At 47.2% G+C, this 15,735-nt stretch overlaps 1 protein-coding gene across 1 annotated transcript in view; it reads right to left on the bottom strand.

Annotated features, from left to right (window-relative positions):
- Positions 1-15,735, bottom strand: part of LOC126106533 (uncharacterized) — a 439,607-nt gene that overhangs the window by 124,596 nt on the left and 299,276 nt on the right. Inside the window, exon 4 of the mRNA XM_049912858.1 lies at positions 8,665-9,123. Within this exon, the coding sequence (XP_049768815.1) occupies positions 8,665-9,091 (427 nt within the window). The 5' untranslated portion in view covers positions 9,092-9,123. The remainder of the gene's footprint in view (positions 1-8,664; positions 9,124-15,735) is intronic.

Here is a 15,735-nt window from a genome sequence, read left to right as displayed (position 1 = left end):
ACGGTCTTGGCGTGCATCCGTGCGTCGCTGCGGTCCGGTCCCAGGTCGACGGGCACGTGCACCTTCCGCCGACCACTGGCGACAACATCGATGTACTGTGGAGACCTCACGCCCCACGTGTTGAGCAATTCGGCGGTACGTCCACCCGGCCTCCCGCATGCCCACTATACGCCCTCGCTCAAAGTCCGTCAACTGCACATACGGTTCACGTCCACGCTGTCGCGGCATGCTACCAGTGTTAAAGACTGCGATGGAGCTCCGTATGCCACGGCAAACTGGCTGACACTGACGGCGGCGGTGCACAAATGCTGCGCAGCTAGCGCCATTCGACGGCCAACACCGCGGTTCCTGGTGTGTCCGCTGTGCCGTGCGTGTGATCATTGCTTGTACAGCCCTCTCGCAGTGTCCGGAGCAAGTATGGTGGGTCTGACACACCGGTGTCAATGTGTTCTTTTTTTCATTTCCAGGAGTGTATATCCCCACTGTGGCTGTGCCACGTGCCGTTTGTGAGTGGTTATTGCGTTTTGACGTCCGACATAGAATGGTGGTCACATTAATGTGAGTGCACTGTGTATAAACTAATACTAAATCATCGTTAATATATTGTTAACATTTACTGTAGTTTTCTGCCTATGGTACAGTGTCATACTGTAAGTAACAGCCAGTGGAAAAAAGAAATAAAAGAAACAACGTTTTGGGTACTGCAACTGTGATATTGGTTTCACCAGGAATAAGAGCATACACTGAAGAGCCAAAGAAACTGGTATAGCCGCGCGGTATAGCCGTGCGGTCTTAGGCGTCTTGCACGGTTCGCGCGGCTGCCCCCATCGGAGGTTCGAGTCCTCCCTCGGGCATGAGTGTGTGTGTGTTGTCCTTAGCGTAAGTTATTTTAAGTTAGATTAAGTAGTGCGTAAGCCTAGGGACCGATGACCTCAGCAGTTTGGTCCCATACTCCTTACCACAAATTTCCAAAAAAGTGGTACACCTGCCTGATTGCTGGTACACGTGGCGAGGACTCGACTAATATCTGAGGTACTGCTGGAGGGAACTGACACCATGAATTCTGCAGGGCTGTCCATAAATCCGCAAGAGTACGAGGGGGTGGAGATCTCTTCTTAACAGCACATTGCAAGACTTCCCAGATATGCTCAATAACGTTCATGTCTGGGGAGTTCGGTGGCCAGTGTTTAAATTCAGAGGAGTGTTCCTGGAGCCAGTCTGTAGCAATTCTGGACCTGTGCGTTGTCGCATTGTCCTTGTGGAACTGGCCAATGACTCTGAGCACTATGGAACTTAACATCTGAGGTCATCAGTCCCCTAGACTTAGAACTACTTAAACCTGACTAACCTAAAGGCATCACAAACATCCATGCCCGAGGCAGGATTCGAACCTGCGACCGTACAGCAGCGCGGTTCCGGACTGAAGCGCCTAGAACCGCTCGGCCACAACGGCCGGCGAACTGGCCAAGTCCGTCGGAATGCACAGTGGATGCAAGTGATCGGATAGGTTGCTTATGTACGTGTCACCTGTCAGAGTCGTATCTAGACGTATCACTCCAACTGCACACGCCCCACACCATTTCAGAGCCGCCATCAGCTTGAACAGATCCCTGCTGACATCCGGGGTTAATGGACTCCATACCCGTACACGTCCATCCGCTCGACAAATTTTCAAACCAGGCTCGTCCGACCAGGCAACATGTTTCCCGTCATTAGGAGTCCAATGTCGATGCTGACGGGTCCAGGCAAGGTGTAAAGCAGTCATCAAGGGTACACGAGTGGACGTCCTACTCCGAAAGACAAATCGATGATGTTTCGTTGAATGGTTCGCACGCCGACATGGCCCAGCATTGAAATCTGCAGCAATATGCGGAAGGGTTGCACTTCCGTCACGTTGAACGATTCTCTTCAGTCGCCTTTGGTCCCGTTCTTGCAGGATCTTTTTCCGACCGCAGCGATGTCGGAAATTTGATGTTTTACCGGATTGCTGATATCCGCGGTACACTCGTGAAATGGTAGTACGCGAAAATCCCCACTTTGTCGCTATCTCGGAGATGCTGTCTCCAATCGCTCGTGCGCCGGCTATAACACCACGTTCAAACTCACTTAAATCTTGATAACCTGCCATTGTAGCAGCAACCGTGCCAGATACTTGTCGTTCATATAGGCGTTACCGTTCGCAGCGCCGTGTTCTGCCTGTTTACATATCTCTGTATGTGAAAACGCATGCCTATACCAGTTTATTTGGCGCTTCAATGTATACAACGCACTCATAGGTTCATGGTTTGACGAAACGTCCCTCAGGTCGACTCACCCACTTATTTACCATTTCTTAATCCCATAGGCAATAGTTGGGGCTATCTGGAACAGCAGCTGGAACGTAGCAACCACTGTATCCGGATCGTGATAACTCTGCAGGGTCTAATCGTGAGCCGGCCGGAGTGGCCGAGCGGTTAAAGGCGCTATAGTCTGGAACCGCACGACCGCTCCGGTCGCAGGTTCGAATCCTGCCTCGGGCATGGATGTGTGTGATGTCCTTAAGTTAGTGAGGTTTAAGTAGTTCTAAGTTCTAGGGGACTTATGACACAGCAGTTGAGTCCCATAGTGCTCAGAGCCATTTGAACCATTTCTAATCATGTATGAGTGGTTTCAGCAGAATATGACACACCTGAAAAATCTTGTTGACGCGTTTCACCGTCGCTTTGAGTCCATTATCAAGTCCAGATTGCTTTCCTTATACTTTACCCTAGCTTCCAGACCCGAACAGAGGAAGCTAGGGTAAAGTATAAGGAAAGCAAGAAAGCGGCACAGACCATAGTAAGGGCGGAGGAGAAGAAGTGGTTGGAAAAATGGACAAGAATGTTAGAAGAGGACAGTGAAGGGAACAAAAAAGTACTTTACACCATGGTAAGAAATAAGAGGAACGACAGAAACGAGTGCCTGAAGATCATGGATAATAAAGGAAGAGTTGTGGAGGAAATGCATGAGCTCAAAAATATTTGGAAGGAGTACTTTGAAGATCTGTTGAATGCCGCCAAGCGGGTAACTAACAGCGATTGAGAGCCTAAGGCAGCAGACGATTATAATAGTGGAGAAATTGATGATCTAACTTGGAATGAAGTGGAAGAAGCCATAAAGAGGATGAAAGGGGGCAAGGCACCAGGTTGGGACGAAGTAACAGAGGATATGATACGAGCAGCAGGAGAAGTAGGAACCCAGTGGCTATACAGAGTGCTGAGGGTGGTGTGGAAGGAGAACAGAATTCCTGAGGATTGGAAGAAAGGAATTATAGTCCCGATCTTCAAGAAAGGGGATAAAAGGAGATGTGAGAACTACAGAGGAATCACCCTGCTATGCCACTGTGGAAAAATCTATGAAAAGATCCTGGAGAAGAGAATAAGAAGCAGTATTGAAAGTAGACTGCAAGAGGAGCAGTACGGTTTCAGACCGGGAAGGTCAACAACGGACCTCATATTTGCGGTAAGGCAACTGCAGGAGAGGCACTACGAGTACGGGAAGGACTTAATCATGGCCTTTTTGGATATTGAGAAGGCGTATGACAGTATCTGTAGGGACAAGCTCTGGGATGTGCTGAACGCAAAAGGGATAGAGGAAGAGATAACACGAAAAGTCAGAAAAATGTATGAGGGAAGTGAGAGTTGTGTGAAAGTGGGGAGGGCACGTACTGCATGGTTCAAGCTGGAAAATGGGCTGCGACAGGGAAGTGCACCTTCGCCTTTATTGTTTATTATTGTTATGGATGAAATCCTACAGCAAGTATCAGATGCAATTGGAGATCATAAAATGAAAGCAGTGCTTTTTGTCGATGACCTGATGCTATGGGGAAATTGCGAGAAGGAGGTGCAAGAGCAGTTAGATGCATGGGAGGCAACGGCAGCACAATATGGAATGCATTTCTCTGCAAAGAAAAGTGAAATAATCGTCACAACAAGGAAGAAGAATAGGCCAAATGTGGATATAACTTGTGGAGGGGAAAAACTACAAGTGGTAGAGAACTTCAAGTACCTGGGAAGCGTGATTGAAAGTAAGGGGGGAAACGCAATGGAAATAAATGAAAGGTGCAGAAAAGCAGGGCAGTTCTACAAATGCATTAGGGGGCTTATTTGGAGCAAGGAGGTGCCACAGAAATTTAAGGGAATTATATACCGAACCTACTTTGTCCCCATATTGGCATACGGAAGTGAGACATGGGTAATGCACGAAAGCGACAAAAGCAGAATACAGGCTAGTGAAATGAAGTTCCAGAGGAACAGGTTGGGTATAACAAGACGAGACAGATTGCTAAATGTGTATGTGAGGGAAAGACTAAAGGAGGAACTAGTACAGGACAGGATAGAAAAATCAAGACTGCAGTGGTATGGACACATGAAGAGAATGAATGAGGGAAGAATTCCAAAGAGGATGTTTGATCTGCAACTGGAGGGGAAGAGGCCCAGAGGAAGACCAAGGGATAGATGGGTGAAGGGGGTGAAGGAATGTGTGATGAGAAGAGGAGAGAACTGGACGAAGGTGGAAGAGGGGGAATGGTGGAAAGACAGAACACGATGGAGAGGCTTGTGTTCCCGACAGACCCAGCCAGTGGCTGGAAACTGTCCAAGATGATGATGATGATCAAGTCCAGTGTTGCTTGCGTGATGTCTCCTGTGGGTGAATATTTTTTCGTCCACTGGGTTCAGTTATTCCTACACTTAATTGCAGCACTACTTCTTGAAGGCAAAAGCCATTGTCGGGAATGGATTTGCGCTGATTAAATTACATGTTTATGCCTGAAGCGGTATAACTGGTTCGGTCACATATTGGTTGTCTGATCATTACTTGTTTTACACTAATGACTTCCAGAGTTCAGGTGATCCTGTTTCTTATTTAGTCAACATCATGGCTGTTTCTCTACATCTAACTTGAAGAGAGAAAAGAACTCTTAGTCAGACCCATATTAAGTTTCCCTCCAACCCGCGGAAAAGTCAATCTGTCAAGATTCAACAAGGTTTTTAGATACAAGTTGGAACCTGACAACACAACATTTTTGAAAACAAAAAAATTGTCCCAGTGTATATTTCAACTATTGCTTATCATTTGGTATCTTTTGCCTCTAGTGCAGACAAGCTTCAACAAGGAAGAGGATACCCTAATAAGAAAATATTGGGAGTATAACTGAAAATCAGATATGAAAAGAATATAATGTACATTAAGAATTAAGTCTTAGAAACAGTTGTCGAGTTCAAGTTTACGATCAGTCTGTATTACATCTTGACTAATGCTAGAGTGACGTGATCGTTTAACGAGAAAAAGACTAAAAACTCGAAGGTTGTTGCGCGAGTAATGGAGAGATTCGTGTCGGAAGACGGTAGGAGAAGCAGAAAAACGAATAATAATAAAGCGTCTTACAAGATGTTTCAACAGAAAGAGCCCTGGGGATTACATTTTTAGCATTAAATGGCATACAAATTCTAAACAACAACAAGAAACAGTCAAGCGTGTCCTCAACGAACGTTCAGCATGTGTTGCTGCATACGGACTCCACATACTGGCTTGTAAATTACATATGTGCAGTCTCTGGACTGTTTGTCTTGTTGCTTTGTGTCTCAGTGTTCCTTCTCCTAGGAATCTTGTACGTAGCTTTATTGTCGATTAAAATTTATAATTTCAGTCCCATATTACGATAACAAGTGACAAATTACAGCTTTTTTTTGTACCGAAGTGATTAGACAACCGTTGACATTCAGCAAACAAAATTGTAATGCAATCCACATCACCTGAAGGTGAGGGTGTATCTCTTCGAGACGCATCATGGTAAAAAGGAGGAATTACACTATACTCAACACTGATTGATCTTCAGAACAAATCTGATAGACCTACTAAGTAAGCTGTGGGCAGCAATGCAAAATTTTGACATCGGTAAGAAGTAAGTCCGGCAATAAGGAACTTACACGAACACTGCAACAGGTGGTTAAAGTAGGTAACAAAATTTCGCAAGAATTCTGCGAAAATGTAATCTAAGACAAGAGTGCTCATTAGCGCTGACTTCATTTAAAGCACTGTTAGAAATTTTGCAAAACTGGAAGATGCAGTGTCGTGGAATAGAGATTCCTATAGCACAAGAAATACTGAGTACTTTACTTTTCGCTGATGACCGGGTCTTGATAGAAGAAGACAAAGACGACTCCAGTTACTTGTACAGGAACCTTCACGAAATATATTCAAACTGGCGCCTGACATTAACACACACACACACACACACACACACACACACACACACACACACACACACACACACAAAAAAAAAAAAAAGCGGAATACATGGTAGTGGATGAAGACGAACGAAGAGAGTTGGATTCTGTAAAATTAAAAGTGTCTGTACATTTAAATACTTGGGCGTCATATTTACAACAAATGGAAGAACCACATAAGGTATCTCAAGTACAACTGGACAAGAAAAGGAGTTGTTGTTCAGCTTAAATCCTTGCTATGGAGCGAAAAAATTGCAAAGAAAAAGAACGATCTTACTGTACAAGACAATTGTAGAGAGTATCGCCACATATGACGCTGTAATATAGAAGTTAATAGGAGAAAAATAAATAGATGTTCCTTGAGGTGGTCTTTTTTGGCGGAAATGTTGGTGTATCTCAGACTGGAACATTTCAGACATTAAGACATGGGAAAATATAGAGAAAAAGGCATTATTCTCGATGCCATACAAAGCAAAATATTAACTTGGCATTGCTGCCTCCAGAGAATGGAAGATAATAGAGGGCCAAAAGTAATATATGAATGGGCACCAGCTGAGTGAAGGGAATGTAGAAGACCACCTAAAAGTTAGATGCGAGATGACTAAAAATGCCAAGAGTTCAAGGCGCCTTCAGGAAGAAGGCAGTAAATGTAGGAAAACTGTGGATGTTGACAAGCAGAAGACAATGACTGTTGTAAAAATGCTCCCATATCCTCCTAAACCACTGGATCGGTTCCAGCCAAATTTGGTTCACCTACTAGTTATTGTCTAGAAAGAAGTACTGTGGTGGTGGGATTCACCTAGCTCCCATAGGTGTGGGTTGGTGGGGGTGCAACATGTCGGTAATGCCTGATATCTAGGGTGCCTGCACAACTGGCATGTTGTGTGGGTAGTATCAGAGCGCGTTCCAGAGAGACAGACAGACAGAGAAGGGAGAATAAGACATGAACATACGAGGGGGGACCCAAAAGAAACCGGATTGATGTCATAAAAATTTATTGATGAACCTTTTTACAAAATTACTTCAGTCACCTTCAAAATACTCTCCATTACATGCGATGCACTTGTCAAGTCTCTTTTCCCACTGTTGGAAGCATGTTTGGAACTCTTCAAGTTTGGTATTGTCTAGTGCCCTTTGCGAAGCTGTTTTTACCGCCTCCATATCGTCATAACGCTCCCCGTTTCGCGTTTTTTTCATTCGTGGAAATAGGGAAAAGTCGCACGGGGCTAGGCCCGGCGAATAGGGAGCGTGGGGAACGACAGACCACCTCTGACACTCGTAAGGCCGTGTGTGCTAGAGCGTTGCCGTGATGCAGAAACCAGTCACCTGATCGCCAAAGTTCCGGGCGTTTCCTCCTCTCATCCTCTCGCAGACGCCTTAAAACATCCAAGTAAAAGTGCTGGTTAACAGTCTGGCCAGGGGGTACGAATTCCAGATGCACAATTCCACGATCAAAAAAGACTATGATCATCGTCTTCACATTTAACCTCACTTGCCTTACTTTTTTTGGTCTGGGAGAGTTGGGAGTCCTCCACTGATTGAGGCTTGCTCGGTTTCTGGATCATTCCCATAACACCAACTCTCATCCCCTGTAATGACTTTGTTGAAGAAGTTTGGATCACGTGCAGTCTCTGTTTTCAAGTCCTGAACTCATTCATGCGGGTGGTTTTTTGCTCCTGTGTGAGAAGGCGCGGAAGAAATTTAGCAGCAACACGTCTCATGTGCAAATCCTCACTCAAAATCCGCTGGCACGAGATCCAACTTGTTCCTGTCTCTGCGGAAATTTGGTCGATCGTTTGGCGACGATCCTCGTTGATCTTTTGGCGGACCTTTTCAATGTTCTCCTCATTTCGCGATGTTGAAGGGCGTCCAGAACGAGCTCGGTATTCAACACACATCTCACCACGTTTAAAGCGCCCAAACCACTCGAAAACCTGTGCGCGGCTCATAGCGTCCTCCTGGAAAGCTTCCTGAAGCGTTTGGTGTGTCTCCGTTGCAGTTTTTTTTAAGCAGGAAACAAAATTTCACACACACTCTCTGTTCTTTTAAAGTTGCCATAACGACTTCGCAGAGGTAACCCGCCAACAGTCAGAGAAACACAATACCACACTTGCACATTCAGCTCCACACTGACGCCGTCTGCACAGCTGTTTCATGAAGGTCTCTACTGACACCCTCTAGCGTGAGAACCCTGCAGTACGTCTACGAGTGGCAGCGCCCTCTGAGTCCGGTTTCTTTTGGGTCCCCCCTCGTATGTGAATCGAGAGATGGGGAGGGAGTTGTCGGGCAGAAAGTGGGCAAAGGAAGATATAGACAGAGGGAGGCAGGAGGAACAGTGGAATAAGTAAACACCTGGGCAACACTGGGTATTCGGCAAGTATATTACAGTGCTTTACGAAATTTTTACTGCCCCTACCTGTACGTGTCTCCGGCGAAACGCCGGCATCACTGTGCGCGTCAGAGGAGGAGTCTACGTCCTCGTCATCGTCGTCGTCGTCTTCCGACTCGGCGGCGAGCGCGATGCCTTTAGCGAGGGCGGCGCCGGGGCCGGCGTCGTAGGCGTCGTAGGCGTCCGGGGGCGGCGAGACGCCGGCGAAGACGCGGTAGCCGAGGCGCGACAGCCGCAGCGCGCACTGCAGCCCCAGCGCCGTCTCGGCGCTCGTCACCAGCACGGCGCGCGGCGCGGGCCCGGGGGCGGCGCACGCGGGGGCGGCGCCGGGGGCGGCGTCGGCGGGGGCGGCGCGCAGGCGGCACACCAGGTAGAGCAGCAGGCCGAGCGCCACGGCGCACAGCGCCACCAGCTGCAGCGACAGCACCAGCGCCGTCTGCTCGTCCAGCGCCATCGCCGTTTCTCTGCTCACATCGCCGGCCGCGCCTGCGAACACAACGAGTCGTGTTAGAGCACTGCTCCACAGCGCCAGGTAGTCCGAGAGACGGTCTACAACTCCCTCCCCATCTCTCGATTCACATATGTTCATGTCTTATTCTCCCTTCTCTGTCTGTCCGTCTCTCTGGAACGCGCTCTGATACTACCCACACAACGTGCCAGTTGTGCAGGCAGCCTAGATATCAGGCATTACCGACATAGGTCGTCAGGTAAGTAAATGGCTCGAAGACATCTTAAGCAGGAGAGGCGTCCAGTAAGGAATGCAACACTTTTTTTCTCTTACAGTTTCCGTTGAAAAAATGCTGAACTTGTTGCGTGACATCGAGGAATATTCCCGCTTTAGCCCCTATAGTTTCACGAATCTCCGACAGGTGACGTTGCTATATATAGCCTTCAAAATTGTGATGGAGCTACTTCCCAAGCAGAGAGCTGTCATTTGGTTTCTTTTGGCGGGCAACCACAGCAATGCATATATTGATAGGCATAGAATGTCTACGGAGAACTGGCAGTCAACAAGCGTACGGTGAGTCATTGGTCGTGGCGTCTGCCCCATTACAACTAGGTCGCGCAAACCCATTCGATCTCCCGCGTGTCGGCCAACCACACACAGGCGTGACTCCTGCAATGTTCGAACGTGCGGACACTCTCTCAGCCGGCCGGGGTGGCCAAGCGGTTATAGGCGCTACAGTCTGGAACCGCGCGACCGCTACAGTCGCAGGTTCGAATCCTACCTCGGGCATGGATGTGTGTGTGATGTCTGTAGGTTTAAGTAGTTCTAAGTTCTAGGGGACTGATGACCTCAGAAGTTAAGTCCCATAGTGCTCAGAGCCATTCGAACCATTTTTGAACTCTCACTCGAGGCGATCGACGGATGACAAACTCGAAGTTGACGTATGCAAAGATGTATAATTCCTGGGTGTAGTGTTGGCGGGAGAGCCAACACCGTGTTACTAGAGGAGGCCAAAATGCACGCGTTTTAGCTCACGCAGGCTGGCGTGAGGAGGGAAGAACTATACTGACGTGAGGCCTGGAACATGTCAAGGAATTAGAATTCAGAAAGCGGACGTAGCTAGTTTCATACTCAACTTTAATCCATTAACGATGAACGTCGCTCTTGACAGTACATGATTCACAATATCAATAGTAACTGAATATGGCGCCTTGCTAGGTCGTAGCAAATGATGTAGCTGAAGGCTATGCTAAACTGTCGTCTCTGCACATGAGAGCGTATGTAGACAGTGAACCATCGCTAGCAAAGTCGGCTGCACAACTGGGGCGAGTGCTAGGGAGTCTCTCTAGACTAGGCCTGCCGTGTGGCGGCGCTCGGTCTGCAATCACGGATAGTGGCGACACGCGGGTCCGACGTATACTAACGGACCGCGGCCGATTTAAAGGCTACCACCTAGCAAGTGTGGTGTCTGGCGGTGACACCACACTGGGTTCCTCGCCATCACACGGACCGTGCATCCGAACGTTGAACGTGCCGAGTTTCTGATGTCATAGCGTGGAACAGCACGTTCCGGAGTCTTTCCGGACGTGCATAGCAGTATCTAGCATCACATATTCTGAGCGTGCGTTTGAATGTTGACGAATAAGATGGCAGAACGCTATCTACGTCACATGCACGCCTACTCCATTCGATGCAGAGTTGTGAGGCGCTATATTGGCTTTCATTTGAAGCACGTGTGGCATATATGCCATTTCTGAGCACAAGCAAACTGGAGAGCTCTCAAAAACCCTCCGTTAATTTTATCATTTGCTCTAATAAAATGACGAGAAACGTCATATGCGTGGTAAAAGAATTATTGTAACTTGCGTATTATAAGAATATACCACTAGAAGGCAACGCCATGTTGAGGATCCATCAAAAACGCATTGCTGTTGGTACAATCGGTTATAATTAAATTTCAGTTAGTAATACAGCTACGACTAAAACTTTCAGGACACGATGCTAGATATATAGTCCGCCAAACTTCGTGTTCGGTTGAGCTCAATGAGAGCCGGCACAGTAGCTCAGCGTGTTCTGTCAGAGAGCTGGTTGGCCTCAATAATAAAAAAACTCAGTGCAAGGATCAACAAACGAACTTGATCGGATGTTATGTGACGTCCGCAACGACCAAACACAATGATAAAAAAAAAGCGTGTTCGGTCACAGACCTGGCTGGTCTCTTTAATAAAAAAACTGAGTGAAGGGATCGCCAACGAACTTCAAGGGATGTTATCTAACGTCTGCTACGACAAAATTACGAAAATAATGCAAAAAAAAAAGAGTAGTGGCATGGATTTGTAAGGAAAAGTCGAATGAGTTTGTAATTCGTGTCTGCAATTTTTTTTCTAACTTTCGCGTTTTTAATACGTTCTGATACTTTCTTATTAAGTTAATACAAATACATACTTCAATATTCGCTGGCATGTAAATATAAGTGCGCTCTGTTTCTAGAGTGACTTAGTTCGATTGCCTTAATCTATAGCACGGCTTGCTCTATTTGTAAGATATTTTGCCCTGTTTTCTTTTAAGTTTTGTAATTCAGATGTTGTAAAGATTTAGCTAATGAACAGTAAGAGTGATCAAGTATGAATACCGTAGGGTTTCACTAAAACCGAGAGTGATGAAATAATTTCTACCACATGTGGAGAACAATTCTAAATTTGTATCGCATTATTTATAATGCAACTTTGATAAGCCGATGTCCTTACTGACCGGATATGGTACTGTCCGTTTTGACTTATAATATTTCACGGATACTGAAGTTTTTATTTATTTATATTACAGACAGAACAACCTGACAAGCATATGGACAAGGAAGCGAAAAGTACGTTTTAATAGAGCTAATATGATAATTTTGCGTCTGTCGATTTTGTTAACAGTGTAATTTACGAGCCAGGTACAGCCGACGACTGCCACTGGAGAGCGTTGCGATCGCGTACGCCACGTTGGGGCCCACGTACCGTGTGCACAGGTCGCGTCGTTTCTGAGCGTTCAGCAGCACGTTGAACTCGGCACGCTCAACGTTGACGTTAGACAGCACGGTCCGTGTGCCGACGGCTTAAGGAACAACGAAGGACTGTCTGTGCGGAATTGCTTTCCAGTTAAGAGTCTGATCGTGACAGTCTTTTGTCGAACAATCGTCACAGGCGATGCAACAGGGTTGATCCCATCGAACCGGAAACAAAACGGCAGCCCATGGAGAGGTGCAACACCGTCTGTCCTTCGAAGAAAAAGTTCAAAGTCGCACCCTCAGGCGGTAAATTTAATGCGATGATCTTTTAGGGATCTGAGAGGGTCATTCTTCAAAAAAATGGCTCTGAGCACTATGGGACTTAACATCTATGGTCATCAGTCCCCTAGAACTTAGAACTACTTAAACCTAACTAACCTAAGGACAGCACACAACACCCAGCCATCACGAGGCAGAGGAAATCCCTGACCCCGCCGGGAATCGAACCCGGGAACCCGCGCGTGGGAAGCGAGAACGCTACCGCACGACCACGAGAGGAGGGTCATTCTGCTCGATGTCCTTTCTCATGATGCAAAGATCAACTCTGAAGTGTATTGTGCTCCCTCAGGCAACTGAAGAAACCCCTGCAGCGTGTTCGTCGCCATAAAAACGCAAACGAATTTCTACTTCTCCATGACAAAGCAGGGTCTCGCACCTGAGAGGCGGTCACAAACCTGCATTCATCTGTTCTTCCTCATCTACCCTACCCTACAGCCCGGGTCTCACACCTTCCAACTTCCATCCGTTTAGCCCAATACAGTCCGCAGCTCGTGGCCTTGCAGTAGGGTTCTCGCTTCCGGCGCACGGTGTCCCGGGTTCGAATCCCGGCGGGGTCAGGGATTTTCTCTACCTAGTGATGACTGGGTGTTATGTGTTCTTCATCATCATTTCATCATCATCATTGACTCGCAAATCGCCGAAGTGGCGTCAACTAAAAAAGATTTGCAGGCCGAACTTCCCCGCATGGGGCCTCCCGGCCAACAATGCCATACGATCATTTCATTTCAGCCCAATACAGGACGCACTCCACAGGAATCAGTACGCAGATGATGTGGAGGTTATAGATGCAGGAAGACGTCGATTCCGAGCTCGACCAGTAGAGTGGTACGATGCGGACATCCAGGCCCTCCCTGTGAGATAGCGTAAGGCCGTCATTGTAGCCAAAGGATTGGGGAATGATATGGTATATTTGAATCCTGAATAAAACCAACCTGCCATCAGAAAAAAAAGTGTGTTGCGTTACTTACTGAACAACCCTAGTACTTTTACGGTCGCTGTTCTGATGCCGTGTTACGTGGCTGCTGGCGGTACCCCATGCGAGCGCTACATCTTGTGAACAAGTTGGACACTCAGCGACGATACATAAACAGTTGGGGCATATTCATCAACGATGTGGTCATGGTCATACGTAGACATGATACCTCCATACTGTCGTCATATTGCGTCTCCAAATCGACCACCGAGCGAGGTGGCGCAGTGGCTAGCACACCGGACTCGCTTTCTGGAAGACGGTGGTTCAATCCCGCATTCGGCCATCCTGATTTAGTTTTTCCGTGATTTCCCTAAATCGCTCCAGGCAAATGCCGGGATGGTTCCTTTGAAAGGGCACGGCTGACTTTCTTCCCCGTCCTTCCCTAATCCGATGAGACCGATCACCTCGCAGTTTGGTCTCTTCCTGCGAACAACCCAACCCTCCAAACCGATCCATGTTACTGAACTGACACAAAAATAAGGAAAAACCGCAAGAAATGCACACTAGGACACAAATGCAGATGCTAGTCAATCCTGCTGGTTGTTCTGTTGGATCTGATCACAAAAGGCACCTTTTCAGTGTCCTAAACACGTTGCGAGTGCCAATTGTCGTCATAACAGCGTTCTGTGGAGTTGTGGTTCAAATGGTTCAAATAGCTCTGAGCACTATGGGACTTAACTGCTGTGGTCATCAGTCCCCTAGAACTTAGAACTACTTAAACCTAACTAACCTAAGGACATCACACACATCCATGCCCGAGGCAGGATTCGAACCTGCGACCGTAGTAGTCGCGCGGTTCCGGACTGAGCGCCTGAACCGCAAGACTACCGCGGCCGGCTGTGTGCAGTTGTGGCTGCATTATGTGGGAGCAAAGTGAATTCGAACACGGGCAAACTGTTCGTGCTCGTATGGTATATGTTTCCGTAACGAAGAGAGCCGAGGTATTTGGTATGTCATGAGAAATCTTATTGGAAGATTTATTCCGCGTACAGGAAAGCAGAAAAACGTTGTGCGCTAAGTCACAATGCGGACGAAAATATGTATTGGGTCACCGTGACATGTGTTCACTTGAGAGGATTGTGACGAAAAGTAAGACGACTACAGCGCAGAAGTCACTGCAGAACAAAATATGGCACTCGCGAACCCTGTCAGCAGCAAAACAACACGAAGGGAGCACCACAAGCAGGTAATGGGTGAGCGTGCTGGACTTGCAAAACCTCTCATCAGTGCCACAAATGCCTGTAACATGAAAACGTGGGGCCACAACCGGAAAACCCGGCCTACCGATCAATGGAAGAATATCAATTGATCGGGTGAGTTTTGTCTTTCACAGTTTCTAACTTCTGGGCGAGTTTACGTCCCTAGGAGTAAAACTTGGTGGGGGATCGGTGGTGATTTGGGCAGCCACGTCGTGATTTCCCATGGGCATAATGATTACTCTGGAAGGTCGCATTACTGCCAAAGATTATGTGACCATACTAGTTGATCAGGTCCGTCACATGGCACAATGTTTGTTCCCAATGGTGATGCTGTGTTCCAAGGCGACAGGGATTCTGTTTGCACAGCTCGACCCATCTAGGACTAGGCTGAAATACCGAATGTCCCTTGACAGCAGAGTCACGAGATCTCAATAATACTGAGCGTTTGTGATCTGCTTTGGAAAGATCGTTGCGTGATCGCTAACAACCTCTATCGTCGTTAACTGAAGTTATTGCTGTTAGGATTCAGTACCTCAACTGCAAAAAAAAAAAAAAAAAAAAAAAAAAAAAAAAAAAAAGGAATCCTTATACACGGAAGCGCCATAGATACAGGTATAGGTATGCATATTCAAATGCAGAGATATGGAAACAAGCAGAATACGGCGCAACGCCTATGTAAGACAACAAGTGTCTGGTGCAGTTGTTAGATCGGTTACTACTGCTACAATGACAGGTTATCAACAGTTAAGTGGGTTTGTACGTGGTGTTATAGTCGGCGCACGAGCGATGAGACACAGCATCTCCGAGGTAGCGATAAAGTGGGTGTACCGTGAATATCAGAAATCAGCTTAAACATCAAATCTCCGACATCGCTGCAGATTTAAATCCTGGGCCATCAACAAGTGTCAGCGTGCGAACCATTCAACGAAACATCATCGATATGGGCTTTCGGAGCCGAAGGCCCACTCGTGTACCTTACATGACTGAATGACACAAAGCTTTACGCGTCGTCTGGGCCCGTCAACAGCGACTTTGGACTGTTGATGCCTGCAAACATGTCGCCTGGTCGGACGAGACTCGTTTCAAATTCCATCGAGCGGATGGACGTGTACGGGTATGGAGACAATCCCTGGGCCCTGCATGTAAGCAG

The sequence above is a fragment of the Schistocerca cancellata genome, chromosome 10 (genome assembly GCF_023864275.1).
Source record: "Schistocerca cancellata isolate TAMUIC-IGC-003103 chromosome 10, iqSchCanc2.1, whole genome shotgun sequence".
NCBI lineage: Eukaryota > Metazoa > Arthropoda > Insecta > Orthoptera > Acrididae > Schistocerca > Schistocerca cancellata.
This window is presented reverse-complemented; position numbering and strand designations above follow the sequence as displayed.